This window comes from Polyodon spathula, chromosome 9 (genome assembly GCF_017654505.1).
Source record: "Polyodon spathula isolate WHYD16114869_AA chromosome 9, ASM1765450v1, whole genome shotgun sequence".
NCBI lineage: Eukaryota > Metazoa > Chordata > Actinopteri > Acipenseriformes > Polyodontidae > Polyodon > Polyodon spathula.
The window spans coordinates 41,256,978-41,279,980 of NC_054542.1; the positions used below are offsets into that span (position 1 = coordinate 41,256,978).

The window sequence follows — 23,003 nt, forward strand, 5'->3', positions numbered from 1 at the left end:
ACATCTCACCCGAAAGACGGAGCACAGGGAGGTTAAGTGATTTGCTCAGGGTCACACAGTGAGTCAGTGGCTGAGCTGGGATTTGAACCAGGGAGTTGGTGGTTACAAGCCTTTCTTAAACCACTGGACCACACATGATTTTTTTCTGGCATTAAGAGTCAGGATTTGTAATCTTAGCAGGATCGAGTTTTTGTATGGGACTAGAACAGCGTTTTATGTTTTTTAAAAGGGGTAACATCAAAGTAACAAGTAACACCAGGGGGAGGGGTTCCAGAACCTTCTACTCATGAGTTATTAACTCATTCAAGGTCAGCCTTATTTTTTAAAGAACATAATTTATAAATGCTGTCTAGTCTTTTGTTTCTTTGTTTTAACCTTTTTTGGAATAACGAACAGTTATTCATCAATCTGAAAGACTATAATTGTAAAAGCAAGATAGTCAGTAATACTTAGAGACTGTGGGGTCTAATTGGTTGATCTGAAAGCGTCACATCGAAAGACTGTCGTCCAGCCACTATTTAGATCAATATAATAGACCATTTTGTGCACTACAGTTATGGACATGGATCATTACAGGTGTGACTCTGTTTTGTGGTTGAGGTTTCTCTACCATAAAGTGATGGAGAAAAGTGTTCCGGAATAGATGTGATGTGCATGCAGCTGTAGAGCTGGGTAACTCATGCAGCCCCACATGGGGAGAATGTGTCTGTGTCTGAAGGGGGTAAATATTCCTATTTAGTTTAACTTTGGTCATTTGTTTTGGCTGTGTGAGATATGACCTAGACACCCACCCACCTAATGCATTGATCATACCAAGGGAACAAAAAAAAAAAAACTTAAGCTTCAGAATGAAATTATAGACACATCTCAGATACAAGCTGTGTTCTATGATTCTCTCAATAAAATTCCATTAAATGAAATTCACAGGTGCTGTCATAAAGAATTAGAAATGTAAAGAAGTGTTGAAAGTAAAGTTAGAAAGATTACAGTAGTTTTGTTTAAAATGTGCTTGGGGTTTCATCACCTTTTTTATTTTATTTTATTTATTTATTACATAAATATATATATTATTACATATATATATTGCCAGAGCGTTATGGTTCCTTATCAGATTGATAGAAATATATTTAAAGATGATATTCTAATTCATCCATACCTATAACACTTAATAGAGCTACATTTAGAAATACTAAAACACTTGATATTGATAGAATTGTTAATGTGTTTGATGAAGTAAACAAACCATAATAATATTATACTTAAATTTACAGATTTTAATTGCAAATCATTTTCCTGGTAATTTTTTATTTTCTTCTCATTGTTCATAATGTAATGCAAAAAGGTTAAACACTGAAAATGGTATTTAATTATAATGTATAAACGTAGAAAGCAGTTGGTACACAGTCTCCACCCTCTGCCAACGCTCCCCGTTGGCAGAGATGTTATATTGCTAATCAGAAATAGATGGCATACATAAGGAAGCCATGAAGCCCTCCAGAAATGACTGAAAAATGGTCGGTACTAAGCTGAGAGTGCCAAATAGGAAAAAAACGAGGAGGCACAGGAAGATGCAGGCTGGACTTTATTTGGAGGAAAATTCAATTTTAAACCGATTTCTGTGGAACCTGTTCAGGAGGAAATGAAAAACAGCAGTAATACAATACTAAAATGATTGGACAAACATAGTAATAATAGCTTAACAAAATGTAATAAATAAGCATAGGCAAGATTTGTAAATTATAGCAAGGTATGGTAAATGCATGGTAGAGCTACAAAAATGCCATGCATGGTAATTTTAAGTTTCTTACTGATTGTGATTTGAGTGTTTTAAAGCTAGAAATAAGCAATTAAATAGATCTGAAATAAACTATACTAGCTATTGAAGGTCATCGAGACAGAAGCAGCTCTGTAAACATCAACAAGATGACTCAAATTTGATTTACTGTATGACCCGTACCACACACAATGTGGTCTGCTCAGTTGACCTGCAAAGCGACGGATCTAAATACTGTCACTGTTAGGATCATTAAAATAAAGCACTTTTGTATAACAATATTATACAAATCAAACATCTAAAAGGAGGCAGTAATATGCCACTAAAGGGACCTGTTTAAACAACAGTGGTATTTAGCAGTGAGATCAAATCGGTAGATCCCAATATCTCAAAATACATTTATAACATGAACATACAGTGCATTGGTATTTCAATTCAGAAGTATACATCAAAACTCATCACTGATAATGCGTTCTGTCCCGGTCCTTGGTCCACATGCCTAGTCTGCTTGAGAGCTTATGACACAAATCTTGACATTTAAACCCCCCCACCCCCCCCCCCCCCCCCCCCCCCCCCCCCCCCACACACACACACATTACATCCCTCCATCTCTCAGGTAGCTCTGGAATATGCATTGTGTACCGAGGTTGTTTCCTACAAACATGTGATCATAGATTTCTACAGAAACTGGGGTTGAAATTTGCAAATACCCAAAAAGTTCTGAGATTCAGTCTCTTCCCCTGTTAAGGAACTAATATCCCGGTACCCACAGATCTTCAGGACATAGAAATAGTTCAATATGTAGTACCTAAAGTACAACAGATCTGACAGGTCTGCAGGTCCTTTTCAGGTTTGCAGTAAACTGATATTAATCTGTGAAAGGCAAGTGTCCTGAGTAAAATCTCATAAGACTATAAGTAATATAATATTGCCAGCAGTAATATAAGGATCAACTAAAAGCAAAAAGAAAGTTAGTTGGTTTGCTGTAACACACCCTATGAGTCATTGGTTTCATGTTTCATGGTTTTATTACAATCAAAGAACTAACCATTTTCCCTGCACAGTTTTCACTGCACCTTCATACCAGCTAACTTCTTAACTTGTTTTTTTTGTCGAGCTCGTCTTATATATCTATATCTATAAATATCGATATATATTATGTATATTATATATATATATATATATATATATATATATATATATATATATATATATATATATATATATATATATATATATATATATATATATATATATATATATACAGCTCTGGAAAAAATTAAGAGACCACTGCAAAATTATCAGTTTCTCTGGTTTTACTATTTATAGGTATGTGTTTGGGTAAAATGAACATTTTTGTTTTATTCTATAAACTACTGACAACATTTCTCCCAAATTCCAAATAAAAATATTGTCATTTAGAGCATTTATTTGCAGAAAATGACAACTGGTCAAAATAATGCAAAGAAAATAAGTTCAGATTCATTTTTAAACAACACAATACTAATGTTTTAACTTAGGAAGAGTTCAGAAATCAATATTTGGTGGAATAACCCTGATTTTCAAGCACAGCTTTCATTCGTCTTGGCATGCTCTCCACCAGTCTTTCACATTGATGTTGGGTGACTTTATGCCACTCCTGGCGCAAAAATTCAAGCAGCTCAGCTTTGTTTGATGGCTTGTGACCATCCATCTTCCTCTTGATCACATTCCAGAGGTTTTCAATGGGGTTCAGGTCTGGAGATTGGGCTGGCCATGACAGGGTCTTGATCTGGTGGCCCTCCATCCACACCTTGATTGACCTGGCTGTGTGGCATGGAGCATTGTCCTGCTGGAAAAACCAATCCTCAGAGTTGGGGAACATTGTCAGAGCAGAAGGAAGCAAGTTTTCTTCCAAGACAACCTTGTCCTTGGCTTGATTCATGCGTCCTTCACAAAGACAAATCTGCCCGATTCCAGCCTTGCTGAAGCACCCCCAGATAAGTCCAATTTTCAGCTTTGCCCAACACCTGGTCGTCTAATGGTTAGACGGAGACCTGGAGAGGCCTACAAGCCACAGTGTCTCGCACCCACTGTGAAATGTGGTGGAGGATCGGTGATGATCTGGGGGTGCTTCAGCAAGGCTGGAATCGGGCAGCTTTGGCATGAATCAAGCCAAGTATATATATATATATATATATATATATATATATATATATATATATATATATATATATATATATATATTTTTTTTTTTTTTGCTGATCTCCTGCTCCTGCCTACCAACCCAAACCTACCCAAATTGAGTTGGGTTGATTCCTCTTCCTCTAATGTGCAGCAAGCAGCAGCTGCAAAGCACCCTACTGTTTGAATTGGTTTACAATCCGCAAGCTAATTATAATGCAAGCTGGTTATATAATATAGTGTAGGAAGAGTTAAAAAAACAAACCAACAGCAGCTCCAAACTCAGACTCATTTCTGCACAGATTATAGTATTAAAACTCTTATAATTTTTGAAGGAACACTGCCCAGCTGATTGCAGTTTCTCTCAGGTGAAACAGCTGACCTTTTAATTGCTTGCTTAATGACTGCAGGCTCTAATGTATCTAATCAGACGCATCGTATTATTTGTTGTCTGATTTTATCAGAAAGCGTAATTGCTAACACACCCAATTTCTTTGTGAAATGAGCCTCCATGTGTAAGTGCAGGTCTATGGGAAGGTCCTTAAGCCTTACTTAATGTATTTATGTCACAGTCTTTTCTAGGTAACTGACTGTAGGCCCTGTAACTTCCATGCAATACACGTGAAATGCTTCATGGGTGTAGATTGCAACATTTATTTAAATATAACCCTGTTTTAAAACATATTAATTACTGAAATTGGAGTTCACAGTTGAACCTCAGCAAAAATCAGGCTAAATCCATTAAATATCAGCAGTGCAATGTATTAAACTCTCAGTTTACAGTATGCTATCTACTATATTCTTCTTGCTTTTTTAAACTCTGGGCTGGTTTCCTTGTACTGCTTGATATTATCTTGGTTAAGGTAGTACACGATTTACTGCTAATCAGGCTCTGTATAACCAGCCCTATACAGTACCCTTTGGAAAAATTACAATGGGAATGGAAGTGGATCCTTATGTTTTTTATGCCGCATAGAACGGTGAGCAATCTCATATTAACATTTTTAATCCCTGGAACATTTCATTTTAACAAGCATATTGTTAGAGAGATAAGGGACATTTTTTGCTTATTAGAAATGCATTTAGCACTTACAGCAAACCCCTGGTGATCCCATTCATAATCGGCTACTATGCAAAACGAGGTCAGCCATAATGCAACATAAGAACTTTTACCCTAGGTAAACTCGCCTGAGTGCTAAGACTTCTGAAGACTGGCTCACACTGTGTATTCTCCTGTTTACAGTGTTCTCGGAGGAAGGCTGTCTCTTGCAGCAGCTGCGGTCACCCACGTAAAGGCTTAGTGTCCAACAGTAAGGCTCAGTTGTATACTAAAATAGAATTCCTGAGTGGCTTTGTTATTCTGTAACAAGACTTAAAGAACCTTTTTTTTCAGTTTGCTGTTTCTGCAACCGTTCAGGACTACTGATGATTTCATTAACAACAGCAAACAATAGACTGAAAAAAAACCAAACATTTTTTAAACACCCCACAAGTGTAAGCTCTGTGAACCGAGCCCATTATTTAGCATTGACCCTTCTGTGTAGTGCGTTCATTTTTAAACCGGACGCTGCTTTGCAGGCACGGCTTCCTTCAGCAGCAGGAGGTTATGAATGTCTTGTCCTTGCTATTTCAGGTCCTAGAGTTCTTAGATGACAGTATTTAGACCTTCCGCTGTTTAGGTCCTTGAAATGGACTCCATGTTATGAGCAGTCATGCACACCTCTGGACTCCATCTCCAGGTTGTAGGAAATCTTCAGCCTGATTATTTAGGCAGCATAACATGAATGAGAATCAAGTTGACTTCTTTTCAATTGACTGGAGCCAGGCAGGTGGTTTCAATGCAAAATTGTTCTTGTCTTTCTTGGTGATGTGACAGGCAGTGCGGTGTGATACGCTGCCGTTAAGGATTCTGCCCCGTCAGTGAGGTGAGATGAGGTAGAAGCTCAATAAACATGAATGCAGATGAGCCTGGCTCTTTTCATTTGTGGTTAAGACACTTTCCTCCACCCTGTTTTTTATTTTTTATTTGTTTTATAATAATTTAGACTCTCCAATTTATTTTTTAATTTTCTCCCAGTTTGGAATGCCCTATTATTATTATTATTATTATTATTATTTTATTATTTATTATTATTATTATTATTCTCCTTCATCGCAGCGATTCCCCACACAGCTCAGGGACCCGAGGCTCAGTGGGCGTCCTCCAATCCCACGAGCCAATTGGCGTCTTTTTATACCCAGGAACTTGAGCGCAGATGTCCGCAGGCTACTGGAGGTCAAAGACCAGCCCAGCAAATCTCCGCCCCCAAGCTCACTCAGTGCCTGGCCTGCAGGGGTCGCCGCAGATCCCAGTGAAGACCAGCTGCCTCGCACAGCCAGGATGCGAACTTGCGATATCTGTCTATATGACTCACCCTGCATGCTGCGCGGCAGTGCCGTTCGGGACCGCCCTGTTATTTTGAACATACTAACTGTTCCATCTGAATATATGACAATAATTAGGGCATACAGTTAGTACAATATGTACATGTCTCATAGGAAAGTTTGAAAAACACCAGAGGGATACCATGTTATACCAGTGTATTGCTCTGAGGAATCCCAGCAGAACTGTCTTGTAGCGTTATCAAACAAAACAGTAATCACCTTTTGTGCTTCAGCCTTTTTAATTAGTTTACTTTGACCCTTCCCCTTAGGGAAGATCCAGATTGGTTTAGATAATCTGGAATTAAAGGAAATAATTTCTCATGACATGCATCTTACAAAAGAACTGTTAAACAAAGCTGACCTACTGCTGGCCTGTTGCTGTACAGTATGTACTTATTAATGAACAGAAATGAATAAAGCTGATGAATAAATCGTTGAGCTGCCCATGGTTAAGGGTGGTGTGAAACTGTTCCAATACAGTTTTTATATTTGTTGTTCCCTCAAAAAAAGCCGTACAGATTTAGCTGAAGCAGTTTTAATCTTTTTTTCAGTAACTTAATTAAAAGGTTTTATAGTAGTTAGCAAAATCTTTACAAATTGTGTTTTTTGTTTTGCTGGTTTTTTTATTTAGTCTTTTTTTTCCTATGGGTTCATAGGTTTAGGTTGAGTTGCATTTTAAAGGAGTGTGTGTGTGTTTGTGTATACTGAGCATCAAAAGAAACTTATCACTATTATAACACATTTATTTAAAAAAAAGAAATACAATAGAAATGATGGACATTGACTAAATGTTTTTGGTTTCTTTTTAATCACTCGATCATTACACCTTGACCATAACATGCTTGAGTGACTATGACTGAAGCATATGCACTTAATCACCTAATTAGTGAGACAGTTGATTGTACACTCGATATGGAGTGATTTCAGCTGTTGAATTGCAAGCCTGAATAAAGACAATAAAGAAAATCACTGAAAACAATATGCCATTTCTGTCAAGAGAGCAGCGCCTTCGTGCAATCGGCACTTTGGAGGCTGGACTAGGGCAGCGTGCTGTGGCTCACCGTCTTAGGTGCTCACACCAGCAATTCCAAACCTGGAGAGACGGTATAACCAGACACACTCTGTCAATGACAGGCCAAGAACTGGGAGACCAATAGTCACGACACCTGCTAAAGATCGACAGATGTCAGTTGTTAATGAGCACAATAAAAAGTCACTGCACCTGCTCTAAATCAGAGTGTCATTTTTCGATCACATCTACTTAACCAAATATATCCAAATATAAGTCATATGTTTCTTTTGATGCTCAAATATAAGTGATATATCAACTCTGCAAATTGATCCTTCCACTCAACATTTCCTTTCTCTTTGTAATTACCCCCACCTGGGAATAGAATGGACGCGGATGCACGTACATATTTATGTATGTCACACTTTAGAGTTTTGAATATAACTAGACAAACATTTGTCCATTTCTTGTAGAACTTAATCTCAGGGTACAATATGGAAGATGTTTGTCTTTCTGTATAACTTTCTTTCTATATATAATTTTAGGATTTTGTATATATCTAGTGATCCACTTGTCTGATTGATTCCCAGTAGGCAAGCAGAACTGACCTACTGAATATACATGTTGGCCGTTTGACAGGCCGTTGACAGCACATGTGTTCATATAGAACCCAATTTTTCTGGTTTTATATATATATATATATATATATATATATATATATATATATATATATATATATATATATATATATATATATATATATATAAAAGATCTCTAGTTATGTTTATAATAAGGTTGGTTCATTCTAGTGTGTCACACTCACAAACTAACAGTAAGTACAGTGTCTTTGACTGAATGCCTATTTTGATTTTTTTACATGAGGCTTATTTAGCTTGTGCATTACGTTCCATTAGCACACAGTATTTTCCAACCAGCAGTGATAAATCTGTTTGCTCCAAGTGAGACGTATTTTCTAAACCAGTTCGGTTAAGTCGTACTTGACAAAAAGCTCCAAATCCCTGAGGGTATTAGAAACACAAATGTTAATTCCTGGCAAGAGTATACATTTCAAGGTCATGTCTGTAATCTTCTTAATCACCCTTAAAGTAGCTGCTGGGCACACAAGTTTTGTACCATCCGAGTACTATACAGTAGCGTTACAGTACACTGCAGTCGAAGTGAAAAATAAATACAAGACTGTATGATAAAGTGTTTTGCAGGAGAAGATGATAAACTGTACTTAGTATTATTAGGGTTTAAAATGGACTTTGAAATAAAAATAAAATAAAAAAATTTAACAGCAAAGCTCTGCTTATTGCATTGTAACAGATTTGAGCCATCGGGCAGGGAAAATGAAAGCAGGAAATTGCAATTCAGAGCTGGCAGTCAAGTATTTTATATATAAAAGGCAGTTGCAAAAGCAAACATAATGCAAATTAAATGTCCTGCCTAACACTCCAACAAAACTATTGAATACCCTAAATAAGACTGAGAACACTTCAAAACGTGGTGACTGTGCATCTTATAAGAGGCGTAAAGAGGGTATGAGTGGATGTGTGACATTGGCACTCAATTATTCAATTTAACTGGACCACATACCCACAGGTTTTGGGCCTCCAGTCCGATCAGACTTTTTGCAGTGCAGCCACATTCTCACCTGACTGACTTCATTGTCTGATGAGAAAGCCTGGCATAGTGACCAAAACACATAAACATTTAATATCAGTAAACATACACACATTCACAACATGAGGGCATGTTTTAGGTAGAAACAGCCATGCATTTATTACAGTGGCAGCCTGCCCAGGACATACAGTGCCTATAGAAAGTCTACACCTCCTTGAACCTTTCTCACATTTTGTTGTGTCAGTGCCTCAGAGTTTCGTGCATTTAAATGAGGATTTTTTTTCCACTTATCTACTCATCATTATCCACACTGTTAAGGGGAAACAAGTTTTTATTGCGAATAAAATATATATGTTAAAAATACAAAACTGAAAGATCATAATTTGATAAGTCTCCACCCCCCTGAGTTAATACTTGGTGGAAACACCTTTGGCAGCAATTACAGCTGTGAATCTGTTGGATTAGGTCTCTACCAACTTTGCACACCTAGATTTGGCAATATTTGACCATTTGTCTTTACAAAACTGTTCAAGCTCTGTCAAGTTCCTTGGGGAGCGTTGATGGGCAACACTGTTCAAGTCATGTCACAAATTTTTGATTGGATTTAGGACTGGACCACTAAAGGATGTTTACCTTTTTTGTTCCATAGCCACTCCAGTGTAGCTTTGGCTGTGTGCTTTCGGTCATTGTCATGCTGAAAGGTGAACTTCCGTCCCAGTTTCAGCTTTCTTGCAGAGGGCAGCAGGTTTTCCTCAAGGACTTCTCTGTACTTTGCTCCATTCATTTTCCCTTCTATCCTGACAAGTGCCCCAGTTCCTGACAATGAGAAACATCCCCATAACATGTTGCTGCTACCACCATGCTTCACAGTAGGGATCGTGTTCTTTGGGTGATGCGCAGTGTGGGTTTGCGCCAAATATAACGCTTTGCATTTAGGCCTAAAAGTTCCATTTTGGTGTTGTCAGACAACAAAACTTTTTGCCACATGGCTACAGAATCTCCTGAGTGTTTTTTTTTTTTTTTTTTTTTTTTTTTTGCATACCTCAAACGTGATTCAAGGTGGGCTTTCTTGAGTAATGGCTTCCTTCTTGCCACCCTACCATACAGGACAGATTTATGGAGTGTTTGGGTATATTGTTGTCACATGCACACTTTGACCAGTCTTGGTCATAAAAGTCTGTAGCTCTTGCAAAGTTGCCATTGGCCTCTTGGTAGCCTCTGTGATCAGTCTCCTTCTTGCTCAGTCATCCAGTTTGGAGGGACGGCCTGATCTAGGCAGGGGTCTTAGTGGTGCCATCCACGTTCCACTTCTTAATAATAGTCTTGACCGTGTTCCAAGGGATATTCAAGGCCTTGGGTATTTTTTTTATACCCATCCCCTGATCTGTGCCTTTCAACAACTTTGTCACGGAGGTCTTTTGAAAGCGCCTTGGGGTTCATGGTTGAGTCTTTGCTTTGAAATGCACTACCCAGCAGAGGGAACCTACAAACTGCTGAATTTATCCTGAAATCAGGTGAATCACTACAGTTTAACACAGGTGGAGGCCACTTAACTTGGTGTGCGATTGGTTACACCTGATCTAATTTAGGATTGCTATTACAAGGGAGGTGGACACTTATCCAACCAAGCTATTTCAGTTTTTATTTTTAATTTAATTTCTACAAATTTCTAGAATATTTTTTTCACTTGAAAGTTGTCGGGTAGGATGTGTAGATTAAAAAAAAAAAAAAAACTATTTTAATGCATTTTAATTAAGACAACAAAAGGTGAGAATTTTGAAAGGGGGTGTAGACTTTCTATAGGCACTGTACATACCCCCATCTCCTTTTTCCTTGCTCAAATAATTGAAGCGAGTCTCTACCAGAACACAGGCTATATCTTTATATATACAAGCAGGGTTGTTCCAGTAGTTCGATCTCTGCTTTCATTGAGACAGGCCTTTGAACAATCCGAGTAATTCAGACAAAAGGTTTAGTTTTAATAAGAAGGAAGCCATGGTTCTGAGTCGCTGATCACATCAGCTTGGAACTCATCAGCAAACAGCATTGTGATAATGAACTGCACACAATGACATGTAAACAAGCAGGTTTTACATTATAAAGGGTGACATCTTTGAAAGAAAATATGTCAATGATGTACATTTGTATTTATGTATTGTATATTTATTAATATTATTATATATTCATATACAGACGCAGCTTTGCTGCCTCCAAAACCCCAGATTGACCGCTGCCGCTCGGCCGACATGGAAACTTTCACCTGCTGGTGGAGCACAGCGGATGATGACACAGGGGATTCCAGAAACATCAACTACACTCTGACCTACACTGTGGGGTAAGTTCACTTTATCATGATCTGTGCACTTTATATTGGAAAATGTCACAACTACAAAATTATAGTAATTGATTTTCTGTGAAATTTAGTGGAATTTTTTAGCTTTATACTAGGATAGTGCAACTGAGTGACCTATTGAGTGAAATCATTATCAGAAATTGTGCTGCATTCCCACTGCTCTGTTGTTTTTGGTTGCATATCTACCTATTGTGGTTGAGTGAACCTCTTTGTGACATGCCTGGGTAGTTCTTTGAAACTCCCCAGATTACATAAGAGCGTGCAGGTTGATGTGGAATAACACATCAAAAGAATATTGAAATCTTGGTCAAGAAAGTCGGTAAACTGGAGTTGGGGCAAAAAGACCTGCTGTTTTGACTTATCACACAGTGTCCCCATGTGGTCAAATTGTTTAATTGCAGCTGAGGTCTTAAATTGATTTTTTTTTTTTTTTTTTTTTTTTAAATGAATTTGTTCTATTGCAGTAAATATAGTAAATGTACACATGGATATACAAAATTGATACTGCTACTAACCCTTTTTGGTTTTCATAGCCTCAGCATGACTCTGCAGTTGGTACTGCTAGAAACTGTGTTTTAATAGTGACATCAGACAAACTTCAGGTCATTTAATCAAAATGAAATTCATAAAGGGTTGAATAGCTATTTTAATTCATTTTTTTCTCAGATAACTGTGTAAGCAGGTCAAAGATTTATTCAGTAATTTTTAGATCATGTTATCAATGATGTTATTTGCTGTGCTGTGTTTTATGGGGATACGCAGCCATTTGGAAAACAGTGCTGTCTAAATTCTGTATGTCACTGAGAAAATAAAATGACAAGCAACCTCAGATTATATCACAATGGGCCAGTAAAGCAAAGAAGCAATCCTCGACATTCACTGAGATGTTCCAGCACTTTATATAAACGACACAGAATGCTACAGTGTTTTCTAGTTCCTCCAGTGCATACATCTTTGCAGACCTCTTGCTTCTGGCTAGTTCTATAACATTACCAGTTTATTTACTGCAATGTGAAGTGAGTGTGTGCATACGTAATACATAACAAGCTTCATATTGCACAATACTATAAAAAGGGAAAAGAAAGGGCAATAAAAAAGAAAATCAAAATAACAGCACACTTCTGCACCCACTTCTGCATCTATCTGTCTATCTATCTATCTATCTATCTATCTATCTATCTATCTATCTATCTATCTATCTATTTATCTATCTATATATATATATATATATTACTGTCAGTATAATAAACATCAATTAATATGTTTAGAGGTTAGTTATACAAGTACAAAGTTGCCCCTCAGGAAAATGAAAACCTCAGCTGGTATCCTTCCTGGGCCACTGATTATACCCAGTGATGGAGATATATTTATCCCTGCCAGCCAGCGTTCAAACTCAACAGGCTGCCTGAGGTTTTTGCATACTTCAGTGAGTGAAAATGTAATCAATACAGAGGAGTCATTTTAAAGCGAGCGAGGCCTTACACTCTGTTACATTGGTTATGCTACCCCAGCCACAACATTTATTAAAAACAATGAACATATCTGAAACTTGTCCTGCAGTATGAAGCAGACGAGTGGGGCTTCAGCTAGAACAATAGGGTGACCACATGTCCTGGTTTGACCCGGATCATCCCCTTTTTTCCATTAAATGTCCTGGTGCCCTGACATTTTTCCCGAAACTTAAAAAAATAAAAAAATAAAAAAATCTTGGTTTGCAACAATGCCAGACAGAACTCCATGGGGTAATTATGAAAACAATCGGCAATCATATTAGATTTTTTTTTTTTAATATAGGTAACTATACTAAATTAAAAGTATGAAAAATTATAGCAATTAAGGGTAAAAACAGCAAGAGATATGGTTATAGTGTGTAGTTAAATAAACAATTGGACAGATGCTGTTTTTTGTTAGTTTAAGGTGGAAAACAGTGATTGTGATAACAACACTATATCAGATAAGAAGCATTCTTAAAAAAAAAAAAAACATCATTGTATAGTTTTAAAACAATGTCTTGGTTCTGAGCTTTGGAAATGGTCATCCTAACTACCTAGAAGCAGAACCCTTCAGTCTAGAAGCAGAGAATCTGAGGGGAATAGAGTGATATCAATTATGGACATTTCTAACCATAATGTGAACTGACAGCTGCGCTGACCTTTGAATTTATAGACTGAGGTTGTGAACGCTCTGTACGTTTAATGAATCCTCCATGCTCAGCCATGTTTTGAGATGTTATACCCTAATTATATGATTTAACATGAATGTTAAATTTGGATAGAGAAAGACGCAAAATCAATATTCTGCATGATTCTGTATAAGAATAAAGTAAGCAAGACTCACGGGGCCAGGTTCATAATGTTTTGTAATAAGCAAGACTCACAGGGTCAGGTTCGTAATGCTCTGTAATAAGCAAGACTGACAGGGCCAGGTTCATAATGCTCTGTAATAAGCAAGACTCACAGGGGCAGGTTCATAATGCTCTGTAATAAGCAAGACTCACAGGGTCAGATTCATAATGCTCTGTAATAAGCAAGACTCACAGGGTCAGGTTCATAATGCTCTGTAATAAGCAAGACTCACAGGGTACAATGCTCTGTAATAAGCAAGACTCACAGGGTCAGGTTCGTAATGCTCTGTAATAAGCAAGACTCACAGGGTCAGGTTCGTAATGCTCTGTAATAAGCAAGACTCACAGGGTCAGGTTCGTAATGCTCTGTAATTGCTGTACAGCTTTAGGTACTGACCTGCTCGTGTTGAATTCACAGTATACCAAACGTACAATAGTTACTAGTTAGCAAGTCGAATTTTAAATTACAATTGTCAAATTAAAATACACATTGTTCAGAAAAGTGGGCAGACATGACAAAGTGGGTAATAGAAACACCTCCGCACACAGCGCAGTGTCAGCTGACCTGCCACGTGTCATTTCTTTGTGCCAAAGAAAGCATGTCCTGTAAACTGGATGTCAAACACATACATCCTTGAAAGCTAAAGTGCTGAGGTAATAAGGAAATAACTCAAATAAAAAGTTAAATATGCAGAAAGAATATCAAGAACCTGCAGTTTAACAGCTAGCGAATGGAGCTGTGACTACAATACAAAGTAAATGTCAGTGCCATGATTATATCATGCGCTATTAATAAGAGAAAAAGAGTCTGGAACGATTCCAAGTTAAAATAATATCAAGTAAGTCTTAAGTACTGACCAGTGACATTGTGCTTGGAATCTGTGTAAATACCTTCAAATGGAAACTGTGTGCAGATGGTGTAACAAGGCTTAACATTGCACGTTAGGGTGGCACTAGATGAGCAATTAAGCTCTTGCATCACTGTCATTTGCAATTGGTTAATGGCAGAACATTCTTAAAGGTCAAATGCAAGATCTTGTTAGCATTAGAAGCAAAAAAAACTTGTAGTGATTATAGTGGAAGTGTTTTTCAATTCTTATTTAAAGGCACTATGCTGTGTTGAGAAATCGTTTTCTCTTAACAATACACATCAGTGCATACTTACTAACATATTCAAGCTGTTTCTGTTGCCTGATGTGGGACTCCACAGAAATGAGTTTGGGCAGTCTAGATGTATTGACACCTCTTTACATTGTTCCCCAAGCAGGATTCAATAATTGATGATTTTGGGGTGGAAACATAAAGGTCCATAGCCCAGACCATCTCCATTTCTAAAACCAATCGAACACTGCCAAATAGATTTCAAGAGATTGGTTTAAAGAACACAGTTTTCAGGCATTGGAAGTGATCTGTCAAAAAAAGAAGCAATAACATCTACTCACTGACTTGTGAAAACAGCTTGCAGATGCACTGACGAGGGTGTGCTAAATCCAAAGGTCACACTTGGGTAAACTGAGTGGGTGTCAGTACTTTGGATCCAGAGTTTTCTGTGTGTTATCATTGTTTTTATTGTCATGCAAGGAAAGGCACCATGTTGTAGGACGAGACCTGATCGAGTAGAAGAGAGCATAGCAACCCTGCTTATGCTTTAAAGGGAGATCAGTTTCGTGAAATTGTAGAAAGAAAATCCTTCGCAGGAGGTTATTGTGCTGTGCCACTATAGACGGTACCAGATCTGCAGCGTGCAGCAAAGTATGTGACAACTGCCTGCAACAAAGTCCGCAGATTGCTGCCTAACCTCGTTCTCTCTGTTATTAATTATAGATTTGAGCCAAAGCGAGAATGCCCAGACTACACCACTGGGGGTAATAACAGCTGTTACTTTGATGCCGATAACACGCAGGTTTGGGTGGTCTACTGCCTGAATGTCACTGCACGGAACCAGTATGGGTCACAGACTTCAGATGAGCACTGCCTGGATGTTGTAGACATAGGTATGGCTTGCATGAGAAGTATTACAATTTGTGCTTGTACCAACGCACAGCTTGCCTATTTCCAGACTCACATGCTTTGCAGCCAAGATTTCACCCCAGAGACACTGCTGAGGTTGTAAGGCATACAAACTATGGCATTTCTGTAAGCTGGTAGATTTTGTTTCAGTGTTTGCTAGAACATGTGCATCATGCAGAGCTGTATTTTTATGACGCTATTATTAAAGGGTTCTATAATTCCCCATACAGATTAATAGAGAGTTAATGGGTCTCAGTATTTCAGTCTGCTTCTGTGCAAAATACCATAACAATAATATCACATGGAGATTTTTATATTGCAGCAATTGTGTATTAAATTACTCAGCAGGTTTGTCAGTGTGATCTGTCTTGCCAGAATTTTTGTTTTGAAGTCAAGGCACATTACTGTATCCACTTCTTCAGAAGCCACTTACAAGGTGACATTACATGACCGCATATAAATAGTAAATCAGATTTCCAGAGGGAGGCCAGTGCAAATGTGCTGCCATATATAGAAGCCCTAAAGTGACTATATAAATAAGGCTGTCTCGTTTTTAAAGGAGTTGTATTTTTTACTTTAGAACAGAAAACTCTAAGAGCTATAAGAAAATGGTCAGTGAAGTTTAATGCAGAGCTGTTTTTTAAAATGTCACATTTGCATATGATCTGAATTTTAATAAATGACATTTTAGTACTATTTTTTACCAATTAAAAAAAAAAAAAAAAAAAAAAAAAACACCAATGGTCATCCTTTTGACAGAAACGAGATATGTCCATTTGTATTACATTTTATAGTATACGTTATACGTCTATATTTTTTTTTATTGTATTTCTTTTTAATGGCTGCTTAAACAAGTCTTGGTTTATTGCTGCCATCTGCAGGATGTTTAGATCACAGACCAGTTTAGAAATTTCTGCTTTGCAATAATCTACCTATGGTGGGGGAAAGTGCAAATGCATGCAGAATGAAAAAAACAAAATACCTACTTCAAAGCACACTTAGAAATGAACAAAAAAACACTACATGATACTACTACTATTAATATAACGTGATGCTTTTGTTACCCACATGCTTCTCTGTATTAGTACTTCACAAGAAGCACCATAATGCTAATGGTCTTTCCTTACTGTGTGTAAGATGTTCCTTTGACTACAAGCATTGCTTCATTCCTAATTACTATATTGGTTAATTTTTTTAGTGTAATTGCATTTTTTCAATTGTGGCCTCAATTGTGGTTTAAAACATTCAATGATAGCCATAATGCTAAAGGCACGTCATTGTTGTATTGAAGGATATAAAATCTGTGTCTACGTATATGTAAAACCTAATTAACCTTCCCAGGTTAAAAAAAAAAAAAAAAAACCTTTGAGATATACCCATGGTATATTCTATAGGGTAAAATCATTTTCCATTGATCTATCTATTTACAGTTGAGCCAGACCCGCCCACTAACATGACGTACTCGTTTACAAACAGCAGCCACGGTGGTAGTGGCCAGACTGTGCTTGTGTCCTGGCTTGCCCCCGAGACGGTGGACGTGGAGAGCTGGCTCACGCTGGTTTACGAGCTGCAGTTCCGACGGAAATCAGAGCACCACTGGAAGGTAAACCAACCCTATGAGGGTGTGGACCGAACATTGACAACCCAGGGAGCACACGTACAAACAGACAACCAATCAATCAATCAGACAAGCCCTGCATTAGGAGCCTGCCTGTTATGAAAGAGGCCTGCCTTTCTGATTGAAACCCAAAGCCAGTGATTGAGTGCTTTGTCAGCATGCAATACTAGCAGGTACTTCCAAAGAGGAGGGGCATGTCAATAATGTAGCTATAATATCCCATTTAATACACCTTTGTGATAGTTTAAATTCTCTCTATAATTGATATTCCCCTATTATACAATGTTTGAACACACTCTGCTTTGCCTCCTGTACCCGATGCATGGCATTATCCCACCCCGACACATCCTGTCGTACTGTATTGCCTGGATGGAAAGCATCCAGAAGTCTTCCATGGACTTCCTGACCTTGCAAGAGGTTAACTGTTATTTTCCCAACACTGCAACCCTGGACATGTTGTGGTTTTCTAGCTTTCTTTGGGGAGAGCGTTACGTGAGCTCTTATTTCATTGCTCAATGCACAGCTCTTTTGTTTTAGTCGTTGCTGTGGTATTCTTTTCAAAGCTCCCTGGAAAATTGTGGTAATTCCAAGTTTCCAATAAATAACACAAAAATCAAGATTACTCAAATATTTTTAATGCTTTTAGTGTTTTACAGTCAGAAATGTTTGCTTTTCTCCACAATCTAGACAAAGGACTTTGTTGTGGTGGGCTCAGACCTATGACTGGTATTGTATATTTACTATGGATGTGTATTTATATATGTAATATGGGTGTCTATTTATATATGTTCTTCAGGTAAAAGGTATTCTGCGGGAGCCCAAGATAGAATTGCTGGACTTTCCAGAAGGGAGCTACATTGTCAGAGTCAGATGTAAATCCAAGAATTCTGGGCACTGGAGTAAATGGAGCAAACCCATGACATTGAACATTTCACTAGAGAAATCTCCAGGTACTAAATCAATACTTCAGTAATTTATGGGTGGCTGCAGGTTGGGGAAATCATACATAACATTTACATTGATACCTGATCTATCTGGTCATCAAATGGACTGGACATTTGTGGCTGCGTAGACAGATGGCTTCTTATATGATGGCTGTGTGCATCTGTAACCCTGTACACCAGAGCACTAACCTCTACAAGAAGTGTGTATTAGTAACGTGACTGTTCATTGTAGTTCTTCTGTGCCATGAAGCTACAATGGGAATTGTAGTGGTAGTGGAACAAGCAGCTTAAGCGATCCGGTCCAAAATATTACCTATAAACACATTTCAAAAATGCCTTTATACACAAAAATAAAAACATGTTTTAATAGCATTAATACCCTCTGCATTGGGCCTTCCCTGCAGATGATCGACCTTGGTTTCCCAAGCGTTAATAATTAACATTTTGTTAATAACTACATTAGATTTCACATCCCATGATGGGTTTTTTTTCCAGGACAGAGACAGAGAGAGAGACAGGCAGGCAGACAGGTAAAGCACTCCAGCTGTAGTCATTACTGAGCACTCATTGATTTTTGTGTGTATTACAGATCTGATGCTGGCATTGATCCTAGTAACCGGAGTCAGCATTATGGCTTTCTTGATAATTGGCTTTGGCATTTTACCTCAAAGAAAAAGGTAAAAAGGAGACATGAGACAAACAAATGATTCTTTTTCCCCATCCTCGGTCCCGTCACTAGGTGTCAATATTAGACAAGCTTGGTTTTACAAAGGCCCTTCTACGGTTTAGCTCCCTGAGGTGTGCATCTCAGACAAGTCTGTAAACAGCACCTTGTAGTGAATGCTTTATCAAAGCTCCTGGTTAGTATTCTAACAATGCTACTGAGAGTTCAAGCAAACCTCAGCCATTTGATGAATGCTCAGTGCCTCTTCATGAGACCAGTGTCAGAGATGATATGAATTTCTAACCCATTCCTCAATCGATCTTCCCATGTTAGCCAACAAACCAGCTCAAACAAATAACAAAATCAATCAATGACATAAGCCACTTGACTATGGTATAAAAATTCCAGTGTAAAAAGTCAGTTAATTATTTAATTGCATTGACTGAGGGCAGTGATAACAATTCCAGTAGAATGTAAATTCTTATCTCTCAAAAGAATCAATGTTTCTCCGAGAAACCCTTTAATATTGCGCTTTGATTTTTGTTCTTCTTGCAGGATTAAAGCTTTTCTCCTGCCTCCCATTCCTAAACCAAAAATCAATGGGATTGATCCTCTTCTTTTGAAGGTAAGTCCCTCGTAACTGTCAGTAGAGAAGCTCCTGCTTGATTCCTACCAAAGCAGTCCTTCAAGGCTTGGTACCCTAATCAGGTAGTGAGCACTACAGGAATTTCTACATAAAACAAAAACTACAATTCTTCTTACAGAAAGCAGTTTTGAAGTTTATTTTGAGTCGGCAGTAGTGACAGGCATTTTATATTGATCATTTTACCCATCGCACAAACACTGCATTCAAAACCAGGGGGCTGGATGTCTGTTTGTACACCTTCAGCTTACGCAATATTTGCCACTGTAAGCCGTATTACCGTGCTTTAAAAAGAGAAGTGTGGGGCTAGGTGGCACAGTGGCCAATTTAGTACCCTTTCACCCTTTTCACTTCTGGGTGACTAGGTTTGAATCTGGTTCAGAAGTAATTTGGTGATCTAAAGCTAGACTCCAGTGTACTGTAGTCAACATCTCAAAACCACCGCACCATTGATCCCCAAAACACACTCCCTGCATGAGAAAGTCATAATAAAATACAGGCGGTTAGTGTACTGCTTGCTGCTGCCGTACTGTAGCCAGTGCCATTGGCCCTTGCCTGTTATGAGTGCTAAATTAAGTAATTACATGTACCCAGACACACAATGCTGTAAACGTAAAATAACTTTGAGATTGTTATTTCTTTTTGAACTAGTAAACGCCTATTTTTCATGTTTTAATTGTATGATAGAAAAAATTATGCTAGTCAGAATATTTTATTGATAAGGAGGCAAAAAGGGAAATAAAATATGAAAAGATGTGAAATTAGTTCACCTTCCAGTTATAAATAATGTCTTCCAGAGGGGCAAAATGGATGAAATCAATCGACTCTTCACTTCATTCTCCGGATACATCACTTCTCAGTATGCAGAGGAATCATGGCTGGAGGTCAGTGTGGACAGGAGCGTTTCATCCAAAGACAGCCTAGTGGAGGACAGTGGGAAGCCTCACAGTACACAGTGCCCCATTGATCTTGTCAAGAAGGTGGTAGAAACGATGGAGGAACGAATGTACATTCTGGAGCTGGACAGAAACCAGCTGAGTCTAAAAGAAAGCATGAATCCAAATGAGAACATCACTTGGAGTTCTGAAAACAAAATCAACATGGAGAAATCGTTTGAAGCTATAACAGGCCCCGGGGGGGAATACAGCGTCGCCAACAGCCCAACAAGAGCACCAGGCAGTCACGATTTCTATACTTGTGTGAACAGAGTGAGCTGCAGTGGGGCTGTGCAGCTTGCTCCCTGTTTACCAGACTTTGGACATAAACCCGTCTTCTTGGAACTCAAAGATTCAAAAGGCACCACGGGAAAACCCAAGCATCAGAATTCAGCCATTTGCAGCCCAAAAAGCACAGCCAGCCAAAATGATCCTTTTCCACACCAGATGAAGCTGCCTGATGCTAAGGGTGATTTCAGTGAGCGGGGGGATTGTGGAAACTTAAGCTACACAACGGTGGAGGCCCTACGTCTTCATCAGGATGATGCACCTGCGACTAGAGAAGAGGAGGGGAAATGTCCTTTCGGCTTCAGCCGGAACAAGGAATATTTGTGTTTGGATCAGAATGACCCGCAGCCGCTTTACTGACGTGTCACATCTCAGTGAAGTAAGCCATGGTCCGAGAGTCTTTCATAAGGATATCCCTTATGAATTGAATTGGTTCACTGGTTGGAGGCAGGTCTTGGCCTGAGGGAGGGAGGCGGGTGTTTCTGGTGAAAAAAATTTAAAAAAGAAAGAAAGAAAGAAATGGCTGTTTTTAAGCCACAGCTGGTGCCCGGATTGTGCTTTCTGGTTTCCCTCGTTCTTCAATTTCGAGTCTAATTTTGGAATCCACAAACAAACCGATCCATTCATGTACATAGCTCGGTCCAATACCATTGTGGTTTTCTGCACACCACAGAAAGACTTTTTTTTCTTTAAAAATTATATTTTGTATGAAAGCCATATTATAAAAATATAAAGCCAGCTATCCTTCTGAAAGAACTTCTGAGATTAGAAAAGAAAAACTACAGCAAAAAAAAATACAATTTAAAAAGAGAACTCCCAAACCAGAACACCAATAAATAAGTTCTTATTGCTAAAGTAAAGGCATTTAAAATAACAATAGTATACAAGCCTTTGAAACATGTCTTGCCTCTCATTAGCATAACTACACAAACAAGTCCCTATCATTTTGATGTGGAAAGCTTATATTCACGTGAAACGCAATCCTGTCCCAGCACTGTAAGTCACTTCTAGTGCAGAGGCGGTTAGGATGACCCCAGAACCTCATGCTCACCTTTCATAACCAGCAGATGACACTGAGGTGGGGTCCCATAATCTGTAACATAAAAAATGAAGTGAGACATTTCTAGCACTGTCAGACCTACTCTGTTATAATGTAATAATTGGGACATGTATATATATATATATATATATATATATATATATATATATATATATATATATATAAAATACCCTCCCCCCCCCCCGATGGGGTTCAAACATCTGCAAACATCTGCAATATTCTTATAGTGTGAAGTAAATGCCATGTCGATAACACCTCATTTTCTCACCTTTTGATTAAAGTACAAACAGGTTCAATTCTGTAGTTATGTTGGGTTATCAAAAATGATATGTCTATTCTGTCGTGTGTGTGTGTGTGTGTGTTACTGCCTAGAATCGTCTTTGTGCCTTACACAGCTCTGTGGGACTCTCTTAAGGTTCACTGTAAAGACACTGGTGGTCTGAAAAGTGTCCTTGCAATGTGTTGCTGTAGCTGCTCTACAGCAACTGAATCTTTACTGGGAAAGAATGGATTTATTTTTAACATAAATGACAAAGTAGGAAGTGGGATTCAGTTACATACAATATAAATGGTGTAGCAAATAACTGCTTCTTCCATGCACTGTTAGCGTTCATCCAGGTTCACTGAAGTGGGATACACTACAAAACCAATTCAGACCAAACTGGCTAAAATAATACATGGCTGCATGTGCAATATGTCTCAAACATTAATGCGCATGTGCAATATGTCTCAAACATTAACACGCGTGTGCAATATGTCTCAAACATTAACACGCGTGTGCAGTATGTCTCAGACATTAATGCTTGTGTGCAATATGGTTATATTTTTAAGCAAGTTAGTAAATCTGTTAAGATTTTACCTTTTTATAGAAAATTAATTAAAAAAAAGATGATAATAATTGGTAACATTTCTTTGTTGTCATCAGTTGTTGATATCCGTACTGAAATTTCCTGTAGATGTGTCTTCAAGTCTTAGTTACGTGCTGATGCCCGGTTTGGAACTGTGATTACAGCTCTGGCCTCTAAACACTGAAGAGCGTGTATGGTGTGTACGGGGGTAACAGAATCTGCGCACAGAGGTACAGGTCCTGTTGAGAACCAGATTGCTCCCAATAATGACCATATCTAAGTTAGAAGTAGAGTGTTGTG

General features: G+C 38.2%; 1 protein-coding gene across 1 annotated transcript in view; it reads left to right on the top strand.

The window, feature by feature from the left end:
• Nucleotides 1–21,986, top strand: part of LOC121320861 (prolactin receptor-like) — a 38,014-nt gene extending 16,028 nt beyond the window's left edge. Inside the window, exons 4-10 of the mRNA XM_041259580.1 lie at nt 11,190–11,331; nt 15,518–15,687; nt 17,134–17,306; nt 18,118–18,271; nt 18,855–18,942; nt 19,485–19,554; nt 20,370–21,986. Of these exons, the coding sequence (XP_041115514.1) occupies nt 11,190–11,331; nt 15,518–15,687; nt 17,134–17,306; nt 18,118–18,271; nt 18,855–18,942; nt 19,485–19,554; nt 20,370–21,155 (1,583 nt within the window). The 3' untranslated portion in view covers nt 21,156–21,986. The remainder of the gene's footprint in view (nt 1–11,189; nt 11,332–15,517; nt 15,688–17,133; nt 17,307–18,117; nt 18,272–18,854; nt 18,943–19,484; nt 19,555–20,369) is intronic.
• The last annotated feature ends 1,017 nt before the right edge of the window (nt 21,987–23,003 follow it).